The sequence below is a fragment of the Pogona vitticeps genome, chromosome 6 (genome assembly GCF_051106095.1).
Source record: "Pogona vitticeps strain Pit_001003342236 chromosome 6, PviZW2.1, whole genome shotgun sequence".
NCBI classification, from domain to species: Eukaryota; Metazoa; Chordata; class Lepidosauria; order Squamata; family Agamidae; genus Pogona; species Pogona vitticeps.
In genome coordinates, this window is record NC_135788.1 from 46850994 (window position 1) to 46870864 (window position 19871).

General features: G+C 38.3%; 1 protein-coding gene across 3 annotated transcripts in view; it reads right to left on the reverse strand.

Moving 5' to 3' along the window:
- The window catches only part of OSBPL10 (oxysterol binding protein like 10), a 116135-nt gene that overhangs the window by 30970 nt on the left and 65294 nt on the right, over positions 1-19871 (reverse strand). For all 3 annotated transcript variants that reach the window (XR_013537269.1, XM_020799472.3, XM_020799471.3), the window contains one exon: positions 20-166. Coding sequence is in view for 2 of the 3 variants with exons in the window: in XM_020799472.3 (XP_020655131.3) it covers positions 20-166 (147 nt within the window). In the remaining variant the exon portion in view is untranslated. The remainder of the gene's footprint in view (positions 1-19; positions 167-19871) is intronic.

Sequence of the window (19871 nt, forward strand, 5' to 3'; positions counted from 1 at the left end):
GTTGGTTTATAGAACATACCCTGGTTAAATCCATTCCAAGTTTGAGCTGAGAGATAAGATGCAGAATTATGCTACGTTGGTCATCTCGGACCCCTAAATCATCCTCTTCATTATCTTCAGTGTCTGTCACCTCATCTTCAACCAGGATCGATTCATGAGTTGAACGCTTAGGGGGGAAAAGGGAAACATAATCTGTATGGCCATCTGGACAAACAAGGAACAATGTAGCATAAATTCATATACGTTTAATTACAGAGCTCTCTAAAAACACCAGGAAGATTTTATTTCCCAACAGTCAGTCAGTATTTCTGACAGACTACAATTATCACCAAAGGTATGGACAATAATGATTTCCATGTTGTTGAGAATTTGGAAAAGCAGTAAAAGCAGTTCTCAGAATAAATCTGATATTTTCCCTTCACTTACCACCCCTTCCATACCCTAAACCTTACTCCCTGAAAATATGTAAACTTGCCTCCACTGGTTGTTTTTCCACCTGATAAAACAGTAAACAAAATAATTAGAGGGGAGAGGGAGAGACAAATTCAAACTCAGTCACCAAACATATTAAAATAATTGTTACTGTAGATATTTTGTAAACATTGATTTATGGTTTGGGGAATTAACCTGAGTCTAGAACAAAGGTGTGATGCACTATTTTCCATATCTGTGTTAAAGACAATGGTAACACTGAACATCTGTTCATTTTTCTGACATATGGCTTAGCATTTCAGATACTAAATCCTGTGCTTATTCTTTTCAAAGGCAATGATAAAAAGGCAAACAGAAAGCTTCTAATTGAAAACCAACACAATCATACTCTCTGATCTAAAGCTAGCTGCATTTATTTTTAGAAAGTTGGAATTCATATCTCATTATTATAACCACCATGCAAGAAGATTCAGGCTATGAATTAGTTGTGTTATATGTTTTGAAGCCACATTACCAGTCCAGGCTAAATTAAAATTGTGAGCAGTTCTAATCTCTAATATATTAATTGCTAGAAGCACAGCAGTATTCAATGGCAATAATTGTTCTTGTGAAATGAAACAATAAATAAGTTGAAGTATGAAGAAAAGAATCTGTGTGTATATATAAGTAAGCAAGCATGCATGCAAGCACATACTGTACACAGGAAGGGAGGAAGCAAAGAGAAGCTAGGAAATTTTTTGTGTTTTTTATTTTTACTGATTATTCTATTTCGTAAGGTACTGAATCAATTTTCCCCTGCAAATGCTATCTATTCAACTTCAAAAGTCCCCTAGTAGCTAAAAATATAGAGGACTACTTGAATTCAATCCAGTTAGGAATCATTATATAAGCATGTTGCATTTACACAGTGAAACTCTGAATGCAATCATCAAAATTCCAACTGCAATATCACTTAAAGTATCCTTGGGTCTAAATATTAAGCACTGTTCTATCCAGCATTACTGTCCCATGAGCAGAGTAATTAGAAAATTACAAGACCACCTGAAGAGACAAGCACTATGTTAACTATATTAGCCACAGCTTAAGCTGTGTGGTGACCAGAGAAGTGCCTTCATTTTTTCCTTAGGCATGTAACAGGACAACATGTTATTGGACATGTTTTGCTTTGGTAAATAAAATTTATTTCTTTTGTAGCAGAACATAAACATGAAAACTGCAAACCATCTACTTCCATACTCAGATACAGTTGTAGTCTGTCCTGGGAAGTACAGAGTTTAATTTGAAAAAGAGTAAAACAAGAGTGAGACACAGACAGAAAACTTATTGCAACTAGCTTCAGAACTTACAGGCGATGTTTCTATAGCAGGGTTACTTATCATCCAGCTCGACCTCATTGAATATTCTGAACTATGTGCACTGCTGCTGTCAGTTGCTGCTGCTGCTGCCTTTAACAGCAAACAAGCTGGAGCTAGAAATTCCCCAGTACCAGGAAGAGTCAAGAGGAATCTTCCCTCCCTGCTTTGCCCCCACCTCCTTTTTAATTTCCAGTGAATTTGAAAAGCATGATGTCAGTTCAGCATGAATCTGCTGCCTGCATTTCTAATCACATGATGCTGGATCAGTGAGCTTAACTAGAAATCACTTACATCTGGAAAAATGCTGCTGTTGCTCCTCCTGTTGATGGGTTCACGCCTCTGTCATCTCTACTCCAATGCACATCAGTTACCATTAGACAAGGCATTTAAAATCCCAGGCCTCTTCAGGGTATGCTCCCCACTTGCCACCCCTCCCAATCCCAGAGGTATCAGGAAAAGTTTGCAAAATTGCTAGAAAGTCTTTACAATCAAAGGAGTTAGAATTATAAATGAGTCTACAAACACACACACACACACACACACACACACACACACACGTTTAATTTAATTGAATGGGACTTACATTGGGGGACTGTTTTCCATATTACAGTACTTTTTATCGAAACAATGTATGTGCCTGAAGAACCACTTCATATTTGACTGTTCCCACAACTTAAGACTCAGCAGAAGAAATCATATCCATGCTAGCATCAGGAGAGGAAGGGAATTCATTTCTGGTATATTTCCACACACATCATAGATGACATTCTGGAGTCTTCTTGCCTAACAGCAAGGGCTTTGGGTAGTAGTCGTCGTCGTCTGACCCTATTTACAACCAGAATGCATTCTGGAAACTTGAGGGAAGATGCAGCCGTGCTACTGCTGATTCTTAAAATGCTGGTAGAAACTGATATCCTGAAGTAGTATGTAGCCTATTCTTTATTTTGCTTTTAAACTTTGAACCAAGCTAAACTGAAGCTGGAGCCCTAGGATCAAAGCCCAGCAGGACTATTGAGGAGACATGCATATGATTGCACTATAATTTGAATTTTTAAGACGTAGCACTTGGCATTACTACAATTAATTTGTGCCAAAATATTAATGGGGAGTTATTTCTTTTACATTTCAGTTTGCTAAAACTAAAAGTGTTTACCACAGAAAATGAACTTAGGAGGAGTTCTGAAAGTTCATGCACTCGTCATACTCCCTAGGTAGCTTCTCTTTATTCTAGCCTTCATCAACCCAGTAACCTCAAAATATATATCTAGAGAGCATCAGGCAGGGCATTTTAAACCACTCCTCATCTTAGCATGTGAGGGTGAAATACAGAGGACCTCGTTCAGTAACGTGCTCAATTTATTACATGTGGTTCAGCAATCACTCAAGTAGTTTTCTCCATTTTCTTGGGTATTAGTCACACAACTGCTTGCACAACTAGCACACAACAAATCAGAAAATGGGATAAAACTATTTGTACAATTGCCATTTTATGTGTGGTACTGATAAAAACCAAAATAAGCACCCAATACACTAAAAAAATTAAAATAATTTATTAAAAACCAAATAAAGAACTAAATTTTTATAATCAAATTTCAAAAAGCTGTTAATCCACTGTAGCTATATGAAGTCTGATGCATCAATGTAAACTGGATTAGTTATTAGTTACTAATAACATCTTCCAATGCACAGTGGTGGGTAAACATGGCGAATGCTGTGCTGTCACGAACAGAAAAAACAGAGCAATGAGTAGAATGTCACCTTTTCCAGAGGACACTCTAGTAAATGACTGATCAATTTACTATTATGTTCTATAAGGGAAAAACTGATAGCACTAATGCATTCTATCCTTTGTCCCTCAGTAACAATTAGACGATGTGACCTATTGAATTGGCAAAGCACATGATCATAGACTGCATGTTGCTCTTCCAGAAAGGTGGGAAAGAAAGAGAAGCAACTCATAAAGATCCTGTTAAATTCAAGTATCAGATAGCAACCCTATCCATATCCACTCCAGGGACTGATTTCCAGGTAAGCAGGTTACAACATGGAAGCACATTCCTGAAAAAATTTCAGGAAGAGCATTTTACAAGTAGTTGTCATTAATTAGGGTAAGGAATGCTGATTAACAATTTAGTGAGACATATTCAAAGTCTTTAATCAATAAAGAAAGCCACATCTTTGAGTGTGCAAGATCTGAGCAGGTTCTTAATGACAAGATCTTTTGGAGGTTATTAACTCAAAGAGTTATGATAGGTTGAAAGTGACTTCACAGCACATAACAGTAACAAAAGCCTTTTAAAATTATACAAAGTCCACATGTTAGATCTCTGCTTTCTATTCTTACACTATTTATTTCATTTCATATATGTATTAAAAATTTTAATACCACCTTTCTCCTTAAAAAGAATCCAGAGAGGCTTATATCACTTCAAGAAAATATTTAAAGTTAAAAGCAGTAAGTCTACAAATACTGAAAAAAATCAAAACAAATGACGAAACACATTCAAAATAGTAAGGTACAAAAATCCGTCTTAAAAACCCCACTCAGGAATCCAATTACACAGAAAAAGCCTGTTTGAAGAGAAAAGTCTTCACCTAATTGGAGAAGGACAGCAAAGATGGGGCCAGCATAGCATCCTGTGGGAAGGAGTTCCAAAGGCTGGTAGCAGCAACCGAGAAGGCCCTCTCCCATGCATCCACCAAACATACCTGTGAAGTAATGGGACTGAGATAAAGGCCTCTCCTGATGATCTTAACACTTGAGCAGGCTCATAAATGGAGATGCGGTTCTTGAGATAGCCTGGGCCCAAACCATTTAAGGCAGACCTGGGCAACGTGCAGCCCGAGGGCCACATATGGCCCGCGAGCCGCTCCTGTCTGGCCTGTGGACAGTTTTGAACATCAAATCCATTTATAGCTTTTTGTCTAAAGTTGATCAGTTGCTTATCTTTAACATACCGCAAACAACCTCTTTAGTATTTGTGAAGATATACAAGTTTTTTAAAAAACAATCATAACATCACTGTTTCATTTTATTTTTAAGTAAAGTTGGTTCATCCCCCAAACACAGTTCAGATTTTTCATGTGCCCCACCCTATAGAAATTAATTGCCCACCCCTGATTTAAGGCTTTAAAGATTAGAACCAACTCCTTACATTCAGCTCAAAAATGGACCAACAGCCAGTGGAGTTGCTGTAATAGGGATTTATGTGATCCTGGCTGCTGTGTTTTGGACCCACTGACACTTTCTATGGGCAGTGTTACAGTAATTCAACCGGGAAGTAACTAAGACATGTGTCACTGCAGCCAGATCAGACCCTCCAGGAATAGGTGCAGCTGGCACACTTGTATTGATTGTGCAAAGGCACACCTAGCCACCACCAAAACCTGGGCATTCAGGTTCTGAGACTAATCCAGGAGCACCCCCAAGTTGTGCATCTGTGTTTTCAGAGGGAGTGTTAATCCCATCCAGCACAGGCTGCATTCCTATCCCTTGGTCTGCTTTTTGACTGACCAGGATCACTTCTATCTTGTCTGGATTAAGTTTCAGTTTATTTGCCCTCCTTTCAGTTCATTACTGATACCAGACACCAATCTAGAGGCAAAGCAGCCTCCTCGAATTTAGATGAAAAGGAGAGATAGAGTTGGGTATTATCCACATATTAGTGATACTAAAACCCCAAACTCTAGACAAGCTCTCCCAGCGCTTTCATGTAGATGTTAAATAACATAGGAGACAAAACAGACCCTGAGAGACCCCACAGGCCAGCGGCCAGGGTGTCAAAACAAGATTCTCCTAACACCACCTTCTGAGTTCTCTCCTTCAGGAAAGAACAGTGCCTTCAAGTCCCATCCCAGAGAGACAAACCTGAAGGATACCATGGTCGATGGTATCAAAAGCCACTGAGAGATCCAGCAGAACCAATAGGGGCAAACTCCCCCTGTCCAGTTCCCAGACTATGAAGTTGTACAAATTAAAGTGACAAATAACTGTGAATGCTAGAGATGAAGGAGAAAACAAAGTGAAATAGCCAAACAAAGCTGTATTTTTTAAAGTAGCTTTGCCATAAAATGAACAAATGCTTGACAATTGGTACCAGTGATCTTTGCTGTATTTCTTCTTCCGTCTTTGCTTTGGTTACGATTAAAAAAAGATCAGCATGCCAAGGAGCATTTAATCTAGTTTAGTCTAATTTGGGGGCCATGCTTCTCAGCCTGCTATAAAACATGCTACAACATTTTGGAAGCTAAGGAGACTTTCAAAAGCAATTTGTCATGTGGATGCCCATGGATATTCAAAGTTCAAAACAAAACATGTTAAAGAATATTCCCTAAAGATATGATCATGTCCAAGCATGTACAAGAGGAGAAATCTCTGAAGTAATAAAATTTCTGTTTTAAAAGTACTGTACATCTCAAAACAAATGTAATTTAAACAGAGTTGCCATCAAGTACCAAGAATTAGAGATTTTTATGATCAAACAAAAAGAACAGGCTGTACAAAGTAGTCCTAATTTTAAAAGCTGGGAAACACTTCAAAAGCTAATGCTATTCACTCTTCACAGTGTTATACAGTATTTTATTTTAACCTAAACAACAGTAACATTGTAGTACGCGATAGGATAGACCATAAATCAGTAGCTTTCCATATGTATTTGATGGAATCTCAATCATGAAAATATCAATCCATATCCTCCTTAAGCCCCAGTTATCTGCAAAACCCCTAAATCTCAGCTCTCAGTAAACATAGAAAGATCTAGTTACATGACTCTACCAGAAAAAGCAGCAATAGTTGATCTTCAGAAGGGAGCTGGTTACAAATCACTGCCTCCATTTCAAGAGCCTAATGGAAAGGAGCTTCATAAAACCACAAAGAAAATAAAGCTGTATCATTCTAACAGTACATCTTATACAAATTTTTGTGAGCTTCAGTTGAGAAAGTGAGTTACCTTTTCCATTTCACCTGCATATGTTAATACAAAAACAGACATTAATTAACTGTGCAGTATATCCAGTTGCTCCGGTAACCTCGGATGTGCTCATCACTGTGGTTTTTACTATGTGTAAAAGTACTCAGCATGCAGATGCATATGCACAGATTATTTGCACATGCTGTTATGCCACACAAAGCCAAAGAATCACAGCTGCTTCTTACGTAGTAGCAACTATAAGTGCATCTAGAAATTCAAATATTATATTTGCACAGAAGCCCTTGGTATATGACAGGCCTTGGATTTCTGCAGAGTAACAGGATTGGCAAAGTTATTGAGAATACAAGCAGAGCTCTAAAATATTCATATAACCCTTACAGAAATCCTCCCAGGCAGATCAGCATTGTCTACCTCAAGCACTGAACCCCATTCTGACCAAGGTCAACTAGCAAGTTTGTGACCAAGACAAACATGAGCTGGGAACTTTATGGGTCACTCTTGGCATCTATGCTTTCTTTTTACAAAGATTTCAACCAAGCTTCATCTGAAGTCCCAGCATGCAAGAAAGAAAAACATGGCTCAAAGGGAGATACAAAATCTGCAAGCAGGATAGATAGATAAAACATAGGCATGTGTTTACAGCTACAGATTTGAGGGGTGGATATTAGGTATGTGTAGGTGTAGATATGTGTAGGTGTAAATATTCTCTTTCACACACATAACGTCAGAATCCATGACGTTTAAAATCCAGAAGCCTTGATATATGAAGTATCAACCACATTTACTGCTTTCTATAATTTAATGCACAGTTTATTCTGTCAATTGTCTTTTGCACATAACAAAAACAGAAGCTTTTATTTTCATATCACCCACTCTCTGGAACAGCCTCCAGCATATCAATCAAAATCAGAGCTCTTTAAAAGAAATAAAAGTAATAATGTTAGCACTCTTTTCCTTTAAGTGCTATAATACTGATGAAGTTCAGCTGACAAATTTAGTACTTATCAGTAAATGGCTATTTGCTATTCTAAAACACATGTTGGAGACGTTATTTAATGGATATTTACTCTTTAATCGTTTAAAGGTATATATATTTTAAGGTTAACATTAATTCATGCACTGACAAAAAGCAACATTTCGCATTAATTATTATGATAGGTTCACCATAACAGATTGCAAGAAAAAGAAAAAGGGGGTTATTCATCTCCTTGCTGCCACAGGAGATTTCACCCAATTCCCTTCGTTTCCCTTTACCAAACATTTCCTTCCATATGAACACACACACATGGGTCTCCTTTCAGGAGAAATGCAGCCTATAAATAAAACAAACAAATAAATGAAATAACTATACAAAACAAGCAGCAAGTTCATCCATTAAGCACAAACAACTGGTTTCTGCAAACCCTTACCTGCCTGCTACTGAGACCTACATTCACAACTGTTATATATAATTCTTGACCCAGTTTCCCATTCCCAAAGTCACATCTCAAAATCAAGCTGAACTATAGCTACACATCCTCATGTACCAAATCAACAAGCTAGAGGGATTTTTGATGTTTATTTTCACAATAAAACTCTTGGCCCACTCTTTCCATACAACAGCATAGGAGGAATGTAAAAGAATGAGCTGTTTTCTCATTAAACCAACCTCACTCTTAACTGATCCATTTAAAAACAAGCACCTTCCCACAAAAACCCCCATAGTTCACTTGCTGTCTTCTATATACAAAGCATAAGTCAATACTCAGAACTACTAGTTTAAGAGTAATTAATCAGCTTTAGGTGCCCATAACCCAAACTCTTTTTTAAAAAACACAGAAAGATCTGCCCAAGGTTGATATAGAAATACCCCTTGTAGCAATAGCAGCAAGTACAGTACTACTCTTGCTGCTGCAGTTACTACTGCTGCAGCAGGGAGTAACCCAGTAAAGAACCACAACCTATAGCTCTGCTTTACAATATCTTGGGATTGTTTTGTGAAATTAATCAAGACAAGCTTGGATCCTAACTTTCTGCTCCATGAACAGATGGAATTCTGTTTGTGGAAACAGAGATGTACTCATGGAAAGCCCGTTTTGCTACATGTGCCTCAACTAACTGGGGGAGAAACTGGACCAAGCCTATCCAAGTATTACATATTTACATGGAAATGCATTTTTTTCATGTGACTCTGTACTTATTGCTTAGCCTGGATATACACTTTGAATATTCATCTCCAAGACAAATAAAAAAGCAGTAGCTTTGGCTTAAAAGTCATTTGCTTCAATATAAAATATGTATGCAAACAGGTTTGCCACAGAGATTTTACTTGTGTGCACAATTTCTGTTAGCAGCAAGCTATAAAAATCAAGATTAGTTAGATTAGACTAGTTCAGTTCTATTCATACTGCTGTAGTAAGCCTAATGTCATTTAATTCTACTTTTAGTGTAATTGTACATTTAATCATTCGAGCTAAGCATATCTTACCTGGGACTTTTCAATTGATTGTGTCAGATGTCATATTTGGGTGGTCCAAAGTGACTTACTCTAAGCTTAGAACAGTAGCATTTTGCCAACAGATTAATTTAGCCTATACAAATCATTACAGACTAAAAACATTTGCAATACTATGCAGCTTAGGGAGGATTTAATCAAGCATAATGGAAAAGAGAACCCATACTAAGAAGTCCCTTATGGTCTCTGCCACACAGAGGCTGTGCTGCTCTTTACAGTGGCAAACATGCTGTTAGTGCTGAAGCTGTCCACTTCTGCTTAATACTGAATGAGTCACCATGTTAGGCTGTTGCAGCTAAAACAAGAGAGACTCCTGCAGCACCTTTAAGACCAACAGAACTATTATAGCTGCACTTTTGTGGACTATAGGAAGATTCTTCATATGCATAGGGTACAGACACTCCTAGCTGGGAGTGAGATATTGATACTGACATCAGAGCAAATAGAAATGCAGTCAACTAAAGCTCGGGCTGTAATAAATCTGTAGTCACAGATGTTATTACAGATTTTTTTTGTCACTGTTGGTGACAACAGATAATGATGACACAACATACTTATTGTTTAGGTGATTTGGGACCATGAGATGTTTGGTATTTATATGAAATGCAGGAGATAATGAAGCATTACAACTTCTGGCAATTTTTTATATTAAAAAATAAAAACAAAAAATATGCAACTAGGAAATCAGGGCTGCTCAGTAAAGGTATGCAAAAACTCACCAACCTATCCCATAGCCAAGTAAATGACACAGGAATGAGGACTGGCCCAGTCTTTAAAGAGAATTTCTGATCATTTTTCCCTACCCAAGCCTGTGGCATTACCTCTTCACTTTCAGATTTACATTTTAAAAATATTCCCATGAATAGGAGGTAAAACACAAAGGCTATGACCTGAAAGGGAAAGGGATCTAACACCCTAAGTATGTAACATATCTATTCAAAGCCCACGCAACAACCACTCTTCCATAATCTCTCTCTCTCACTCTCTCTCTCTCTCCTAATAGTGTAAACAATGGCTAATATCCTGTTCCATAGCCACACTGGCAGAAAAGAAATTGCATAACTTGCAGCACCTAAGTGCTTCCTTATTGCATGCCAGTCTAGAGGCTTGGCATGTGACCAAGAATCCAAATGAGATCTCATTAATTATCAAAAATTAGCCACCGTGAATTACATGATTCCCCTTCTATTGGCATAACCATGGAACAGGATTTTGGCAACTATTTCAGTAAAGTTTAATAAATTAAGGAGAGTGAAAGAACAAGAAACATGCTGCAAACACAAAAAGACTATCTAAAAAATGATGCTTTCTGTTCACCCTACAGTTGTGCCAAATGGCAGCAGAAGAAATGCTGTGGGATATGTATACTGCGCTTTGACCTCTGTCTGAGACCTCCCTAGCACCTCAGTAGCGGGAGTGTCCTAAGGAGAGCTTGGCCTTTACTCGGAGGTTAAGCTGTAATTTGCCTTCTCCTTCGGAACCATTAGTTTGACTTCCCTTTTATGCAACTGAAATATTTGACCATCTCTTTAATCCTACAAATGCTGAATGGTATGTGAAGGATGTGCTGTGGTACTGCTCCATCTGGGGATGAAGAACATCTTGCTCTCCCCAAGAGTCATGTCAAAATAGCACAAACACCCCCGATTCAGTCTGGGATGTTTTGGGGTTGTTGGTTTTTTGCCTTTGTCCAAAGGCAGTGCATAGCCTATTGTTTAGCATTTCTATTTTGTACCATTTGATTTAATGTTAATGAAAATTGAGAAGTCATCTAGGAGTCATTTGATTTATAAAAAGCAAATGCCCAAACAAAGCCATTGTATCAGGAAGAAACAGTTGGTATATTTAAAAATTGTTTCCTCATTTACTTATAAGACCAGTTATTAAAAAAAAAAACCAAACAAAATAAAATATCCAGTGATACACTCCAAATATAGCATAACGTAGCTTTGCCACTCACCTGGGAAGAGTATGAAGGTGTCCCTGGGAGAGAACTCGAGTGGCAAGATGCCATAAAAATAGTAGCACCATCAGGGACAGGGCTTGGCCAGAACTCCTCTCCCTGGTGTACTATCACTGCAGCACATGATTCTAGTGTCCCTGGAGAATTGCTATCCTTCTAATTCTAAAGGGCCTGCCATTGCCTATCAAAACAGAAGGAAATCAGGAGATAAACAGATGAAGGTAAACTGTCAGAGAGAACTGCTGGAGGTTTTTAAAAGTGTCAAGAGAGAGAAGAGAAGAGTATGGAGCCAGAGGGATCAAAACAGAAGGAATTCTCTGGATAAGAAGCTAGATTATTCAGTAAAATCAGTAAAATGAAGGGGAGGGTGAAACAAAGGAGGAAGAAATGAGAACAGTGGTGGGGAATTTGGAGGGTCATGTAAAGTAAATTTGTGTAAAACAGTACAAATAGTACAGAGGAAAGCAGAGCAAGAAGGAAAATGAGAACCAGAATGTAGGTTAAGCTGAAGGAGAATACATTACACACTTGAAGTAGGGAAGGAGCTGGTCAGTTTGTTTTGTTTTGTTTTTTAAAGGCGCTTTTAATAGTCAGGATAGGTTGCATCAGTGTTGTCACAATGATCCACAATGATGTATGCAAATCATAAGTGTAGTTTGTTAAGGATAGGATCAGATTTGATGCTTAGGATTTCATCTATAGAGTTAATTAGTGTGTAACTTATCAATTTCCTGAACTTAGCATGAAAGAACTCCCTCTTTAAAATCAAACTTTTTAAACACACATCACACACACACACACACACACCTATCTGAAATGAATGGAGAGGCCAGTGTTCTCAACCCCCAAGGGATTCCTAAAGTGTTTTCTTGGAAGTTGGGGATCAGCTGATATGTGTTTTAGCCCTTGTTAAATAATTTCTTCCTTGACCTTTCGGAGCAGGATATTAAAGTTAGTGTTGCATGTGTATACTGTATATGGGAAACAGGTGTTTTTTTTTTAAAAAAAGGAATGCAGAAATATGTAATTGCTGATGCTTCTGAAAGAAATGGATTTCAGCTAAGACACATTACTTCTGTAGAGTCTAAAGAAGGGGAGAAAAAAGGAGGGGGGACCACACATAACAAACCCTCCAGAGGAGAACACAAAAATAAACAGCCCGCCTCTTCTGCAGCAGGTGCAAGGAAAGCTTTGTGCCAGTTTCTGAGAGGGATCTTCCCTGTGCAAAGGTTTTGGCTTCTCCCTGGGTACTACAATGTCCTTCCTCCCCCAGGCTCATCTTTGAAATCCTTTGCCTTCTCTTCTCCCTAACTTTACCTCCCCCAGCTTGTTCCCTCCCCAAGTTTGACGTGGTGGTGGTGGAGTCAGTGGCAAGAGCAGGAGAAGAGCAAGCAGCAGCATTGATGGTGCCAGGAAACAAGAACTGACTCTTTATGCAAAAGTGGCAGGGGGCTCACAGGTTACTTGGGCATTATAAAAGAGGGTCCCACTGGGACAGACAGTCTTCACAAACATTTTGGCAGCTTTATGGAAGACTATTTCTTTTAGGACTTAGATCAGAAAATTGCAAGAGAATTTACCTACTGAAGATGCAAAGTCTGCATTCTAACCTGGATTCGTGTGTCCTTAATAAGTGACTAAGTGGCACTGTGATGCCAGACTGTTTAGTGAGATCACCCATTAACTGCTAATATCCACAAGAGTAATACACAAAGAAAATAATGTATTAATGAAAGATAAAATGTACCCGAATGGTGTCAAAGACATAAAAAAAGATGTTTTTTTTAAAAAAGGGGGGGGGTTAAGGTAATTATTCCAAGGTCATTTTTTTTTCAGAAAAAGGTATCTTCTTTGCACTTCTACAAGAAATATTTTCAGTCTCACAATCTGAAAAAGGAGGGAAGATTCAGCACATGCCTAGCATCTCCAAAAGCTGTAATAATATAATATGACAAAGAATAATAAGCATGTGCTGTCAAAGGGAGATACTTTTGCCCTACACAGTTCTGCCCGAGTTCAGATTGAATGGCTGAAGCAAAAAAGCCACCTCCTATTTATTGTTACTTTACGCAATGCTTGCCCAAGGTGCCTTAACTTTGAACCCTTGGTTATCATAACATAAGTTACTCAAGGAATAACTTTATGTTATAGATAGATACAAATACAGGTATCAAAGATATCTCTCTCTCCATAGCACAGAGCCATTTCCTGCCTAGGCTATTTTAAGCTAATCAAAGCTGACAAACGCTGAATAAAAAAGATTCAGATACTGTATTGATTCAGAAATGCCCATTAATCTAAAAAGGAAAAGAAAACAGGGTTTAAAAAAAGAAGTGCAAGAGACAGGGAAAGTGTCCATGCTCTTTTGAAAGAAAAATTCACACTCACACACACACACCTCTTTCAGAGGGAGCATTGATGGTAAAGTGGGGAACAATATACAAGGATCCTTAACTATAAGAGTACTGCAGCAGCAAATTAAATTCTAGTGTACTTCCAGTCAACTCTTTAGCAAGTACAGCAAGGCTCAAGAGAGAAGTGACATTTTGTCTCACTTACATGGAGATCGGGGGTGGGAGGGAATACAAGAAAAAGAGACACCACCTCTTCCTTATTTGATAAGCCCAGAAAAGGGGATGAGACTGTCATAAATTGTTCAATATTCTGAATAAAACTAAAGATGTCTGATTTTTCTTTTCCTGTCCAAAACAGTAAGCAAGAGTCTACCTAAGGCTGCTGGAGATCCTTCTGGCCCGTGCTAAGGTGGACTAAGGGTACCCAAAGAAATGCACTTCCTTAACCATTATGTGCCCAATTCAAGTAGGTGTCTGAGGAAGTAGACTTGTCCACAAAAGCTCACACACATATAGCAATTAATCTTTAAGGTGCCAAAATAATTTTTGTCTTCTTTTTTTTTCCTTTTTTTTTCTCCTGATATGCCAATCCAAGTAAGAATTTGCTAGTCTGCATAACCATTATTTTAATTTTTAAAATGTGATTAAGTCTGCCTCTGACAAGGAAGCCCATTAGCACATTCCATTTTCTGCCCAACAATAACTGAAACAACAGTTGTATATAAAGTCCTTCTCTTGAGTATTAAAAGGAATAAACTGATCCCTGATTCCAACAACCAGTGGTAATGAAGTGGCTGAAAGGGAGAAGTCATCTACTGTTAACAAGAATATCCTGCTGGAACAGTTGATCTCCTCAAGGGTAGCACTCAATGGTTCATTCTATTTTAAGATACAAGTCGAACTTCATTTTTATTTACTTGCTGCTTGCAACGTATATGGGAGATGTCAGCCAAAAACCTCTTTCCTTCCCAGTTAGTCCCTGACCCCAGATTAGGTGCAATGCAGGTTACAGCAATCGCTTGCAGCAATAGACCACATTAGAAATTTGGGCCAATTACAACATGAAACCTATCTTTAGAAAAAAAATCACCAAATGGCAGAAAAATGCTCAAAGAAAAAGAGAGGAAAACATGGAGCTTCTTCGTCTTTTTCCATTTTCTTTTCAGAGCATATGCACATTAATTTGCAAAAAACATTATGAAGTCACCAGCACACTGTTAATAAAAAGCAACTTTATCAAACACTCTGTCTTCCTATATATATATAACAGTATTGGCGTGCACCAATGGGAGCTGTTGGGAGGCGGAGCCAGAGAAACCAGGAGGGAGGGGTGAGTCAGAGAGAGAAAAGTCAGTCAGTTTAAGTCAGAGAGGAGAGTCTGATGTGAGAAGGAACTGAGAGAGATGAGGGTCTGAAGTAGAAGTTAGCAGAGTTAGGAGTTAAGAGTGTGGAGCTTATAAAGAACTAAGAGAGTTAAGGGTGAAACAAGTTATTACTAATCTAATGAATATATTATTGTCTGTGAAGAACCTACTTAAGCGAACTGTGATCAATAAACCTGTGTTGTTGAACTTTATACTCAGATTGGACCTCAATCTTTCTAATAAAGGGATGTTGACAGAGGTCAACTGGTGGCAGCGAGGTAAAGGACATGTTGAGATACTCGCGTGAGCTCTCTGTTTGGTGAAGCAAGCAGGGGTCACATGGGTAAACGTCACAGCAACATACAATGAAATCAATGTAATTCTAGAACTGGCTTTGACTGACTCAAAGCCTCTTATACCTGTTCAGTAGTCTCTGAAAAACAGTTATCTTCTAAATACTATGATGAGAATCCAACAAAGCAACAGTATGGATGGAAGGGAATCAGAATTTAAATGCCTATACTGTAACCCATGTGCCAAATGTATATTAAAACCTAAAGTGTGTGGCCACACATAACGAACTGTGACTCAACCATGATGTACACTCATCTCAGGCACACTGAACTGAGCTCAGAGGAAACTGATTTTGCACAGATGCAGCAAAAGCCAATTAGTTGTGCCAACACTGACTGGACAAATCTGATGATCACTCACCTCTTTCTCCCACCTTCTAGCCAGTTCACTATGTCTGCAGCACTGGAAATATGTTATAATTATCAATGGTTAAAAATAAACCATACACAGGGGAATTATATCAGAAAGATTTGGATATCCCAGACAACCCAGATGTGGTTGATGATCTTGAGCCAGACATCCTGGAGAGTAAAGTCAAGTGGGTCTTAGAAAGCTTGGCTAACAACAAGACCAGTGGAGGTCCTGGCATTCCAGTGGAACTATTTAAAATCTTAAAAGATGACGCTGTTAAGGGGCTGCATTCAATATACCAGCAAGTTTGGAAAACTCAACAGTGGCCACAGGACTGGAAAAGATCAGTCTACATCCCAATCCCAAAGAAGGGAAGTACCAAAGAATGTTCCAAGTACTGTACAATTACACTCATTTCACAGACTAGCAAGGTTATGCTCAAAATCCTACAAGGTAGGCTTCGGCAGTATGTGGACCAAGAACTCCCAGAAGTACAAGCTGGATATTGAAGGGGCGGAGGAACGAGAGACCAAATTGCTAACATGCGCTGGATTATGGAGAAAGCCAGAGAGTTCCAGAAAAACATCTACTTCTGCTTCATTGACTATGCAAAAGCCTTTGACTGTGTGGACCACAGCAAACATTGACAAGTCCTTAAAGAAATGGGAGTGCCTGACCACCTTATCTATCTCCTGAGAAACCTATACGTGGGACAGGAAGCAACAGTTAGAACTGGATATGGAACAACTGATTGGTTCAAAATTGGGAAAGGAGTACAACAAGGCTGTATATTGTCTCCCTGGTTATTTAACTTATATGCAGAATACATCATGCGAAAGGCCAGACTGGAGGAATCCCAAACTGGAATTAAGATTGCCGGAAGAAATATCAACAACCTCAGATGTGCAGATGATAGCACTCTGATGACAGAAAGTGAAAAAGAATTAAAGAACCTCATAATGAGGGTGAAAGAGAGTGCAAAAAACGGTCTGAAGCTCAACATCAAAAAAACTAAGATCATGACCACCGGCCCCATCACCTCCTGGCAAATAGAAGGGGAAGATATGGAGCCAGTGACAGATTTTACTTTCTTGAGCTCCATGATCACTGCAGATGGTGACAGCAGCCACAAAATTAAAAGACGCCTGCTTCTTGGGAGGAAAGCGATGATGAACCTCGAGAGCATCTTAAAAACCAGAGACATCACCTTGCCAACAAAAGTCTGCATAGTCAAAGCCATGGTTTTTCCTGTAGTGATGTATGGAAGTGAGAGCTTAACAAGGCATAACAAGATCCGAGGAAAATATATTACACCCCTCTTAAAAGACATGACAAGCCAGTCAGACTCGGACTACTGTAACCAATTGTTAATTGATCAAAATCGGATTACTACAGAACTGGTAGCGAAATTTTGGGCAGCATGCCATAGTAGGCAGAATAGATAGTCAAACTTAGACATTGATCTTACATTGTCATATTTGTAGTTTTAGTGTCTTTTGCTTATTTGACTTGGCTTTTTGTAGTATATGTCAGTACTTGATGCTCTGCATTTAATTTTGTTTTATTTATATGGCTCGATGCTGTAACAATAAAAGTGAGAATCCTGTAGTGATGTATGAAAGTGAGAGCTGGACCATAAAGAAAGCTGACTGCCGAAGAATTGATGCTTTAGAATTGTGGTGCTGGAGGAGACTCTTGAGAGTCCCCTGAAGGAGAACAAACCTATCCATTCTAAAGGAAATCAACCCTGAGTGCTCACTGGAAGGACAGATCCTGAAGCTGAGGCTCCAATACTTTGGCCATCTCAGGAGAAGAGAAGACTCCCTGGAAAAGACCCTGGTGTTAGGAAAGTGTGAAGACAAGAGGAGAAGGGGACAACAGAGGGTGAGATTGTTGGACAGTTTCATCAAAGCTACCAACATGAATTTGACCCAACTCCGGGAGGCAGTGGAAGATAGGAGGGCCTGGCATGCTCTGGTACATGGGGTCACAAAGAGTTGGACACGACTAAACAACAAGAAAAAGCAATTCAAATTTGTATATGAGTCTCTTCTTACACTAAGCACCATGTTCCAATGGACACAGTCTACCAAGGCTACCAAGATGCATCTACAGTATCAGGTTTGAAGTAAATTTAAATCAAGGATAGGAATCACACACTTCTCTTTGTGGACCTCAGATCTCACCGATATTTGTTCGAAATAATATTCATCTACTCCATATTCCTTTTGCTGAGATGCCACCAAATGTTGAAGTACCTGTCAGGCAGCTAGAGGAAGTTTACTGCAAAGTATTAACATCTTCATCAACTGCTGGCTTGTTACCAGACCCAAATCAGGAGTGCTAGTTATCACTTTTAAAGCTTAAATTATTTAGCACTGGAATACTCAAGGACTAGAAAACTCAAGGCCTTGCTCCCAACCACATTCAGTTCTTGGATAAAGGCTTGTTTGTCCTAACAGGCCCAATGACCATTTGGAGCTCTTGTTTTGTTTCCCTGCTCTTCAGTTCAGCTGGCATTACCTCCTGTTTAATTTATATGTTTTTAGTTTGTGTTTAAATTGAAATCTTTCTGTTTTTTACACTGTTTAAAAGATGGTTTGAAACTTGCCTTGAATGACTTTTATCAAGGCCTAAAAGTGTGATAGAAAATTCTTAATCAATAATTTGAAAACTGGTCTTCCTTCTTCCAAAAAGTGGGGGCAAGTGTGCATTTAATTGTGTAAACAATACTCTAAATATGCTTTTAAGGGGAAAAAGCAGTGCTCCTACTTGTAGGGCAAAACCCGGGATCGAATCAATGCTCAAAATCAATAGAATGCACATCTGTTCTTTTCACAACAAAGGCAGATAGACACATGGAAGAGAAAATCTATATATAACCTGAGTTTCAAAATCAGTCTGAGGTGGTGATGAATGGAACAACAATGTGATTGATGTGGGCAGACTGTCACTGAACACAGAGGGGATATTATACTTCTGTACATGGATTTTAGCTTCTGCCTCCATGAAAGAAGGAAACTGGCTCTTTGGAAAATTTGATATTGCCTGTTTTTTTAGGGTAGTAAAGATACTAAAGAAATATATGTGAAGTGCTTTGAATACTCCAGACAAGTGCTCAAAGATTTAGCCAGATATTGAAATATTAACTTTAAAAGATATTATCTTTTAAAACATGCATTAAGACTATGTGCTAGTTTGGTGCTTGAAATTATACATGGACCTAGTTTGACATTTGGCTAAATCTGACCATCAACTTGCAAAGTTTATATATTTCTTGAATATTTTCCCCTTTGATATTTTAAATGGTTACAAAATATAAATTATATTCCCTGTGCAATTAAAATATTTTTAAAATATAAAAAGTGGCAAAAAGAAGTGGACTTTGAAAGCAAATGATGCTTTTTACAGGCCTTATCCAATATATGTTTTTGAAAATTATATCAAAAATAATAAAGAAAAGTACTGTAAAGGTAGAAGTATGGTTCAGAGGAGATGTTTTGCAGACATAATATGGCTAGACAAACCTCTCATCAGGAAGACTGTTGTATTTATGTCAACTTTAACAGCTATTGGGCAAATCAAACGTGCAATATTATTATTATTTTAGCAATTTGCAAACATTATATCATTTTCTCCCAGTTTTCAAATTAGAAAAATTAAGATTTACTAAAATCAAGGAGCACTAAACCATGATGCATTTAGATTTTTTAAAGAAGAGAAACTCTTGCTTTCTTAAAACTGCCAAATCTCCACAGAACATTACTGCTTTTAAAAAATGTTGTGCTCCTTTTCTTCCCTAAGACAGCATTAGTTCATAGACATCTGTTTATTTAAAAAAATACTTAAGAGAACATTTCATTAACATATGACAAAGCAAGAATAAGGTCAGTAGGGCTATTTCATCCTGTTCCATATAATTTTGCAAAACATAACATGTCAGTTAAGAGGGACCAGTATGTTAACTGCAAAACAATACAACTTTTTAAAAAGAAGTAAACAGGTCTGTACTCCCCTTGTTCTTTGGAATACAGTGGTGCCCCACAATACGACAACCCCGAAGTATGACGAAAGCGCAGTACAACAACTTTTTTGTAATTGCTATAGTGATCACAAAATGATGGTTCCTATGGGAGAAATCCACTTTACGATGATTAGGTCCTTGCTTCATGAACCGTTTGTTCGCAAAAAGACGATTTTTCCGGCTCCGCAAAATGGCTTCCCTTCACAAAATGGCTGGCTTCCCTTCGCAAAATGGGTGTTTTCCGGACAG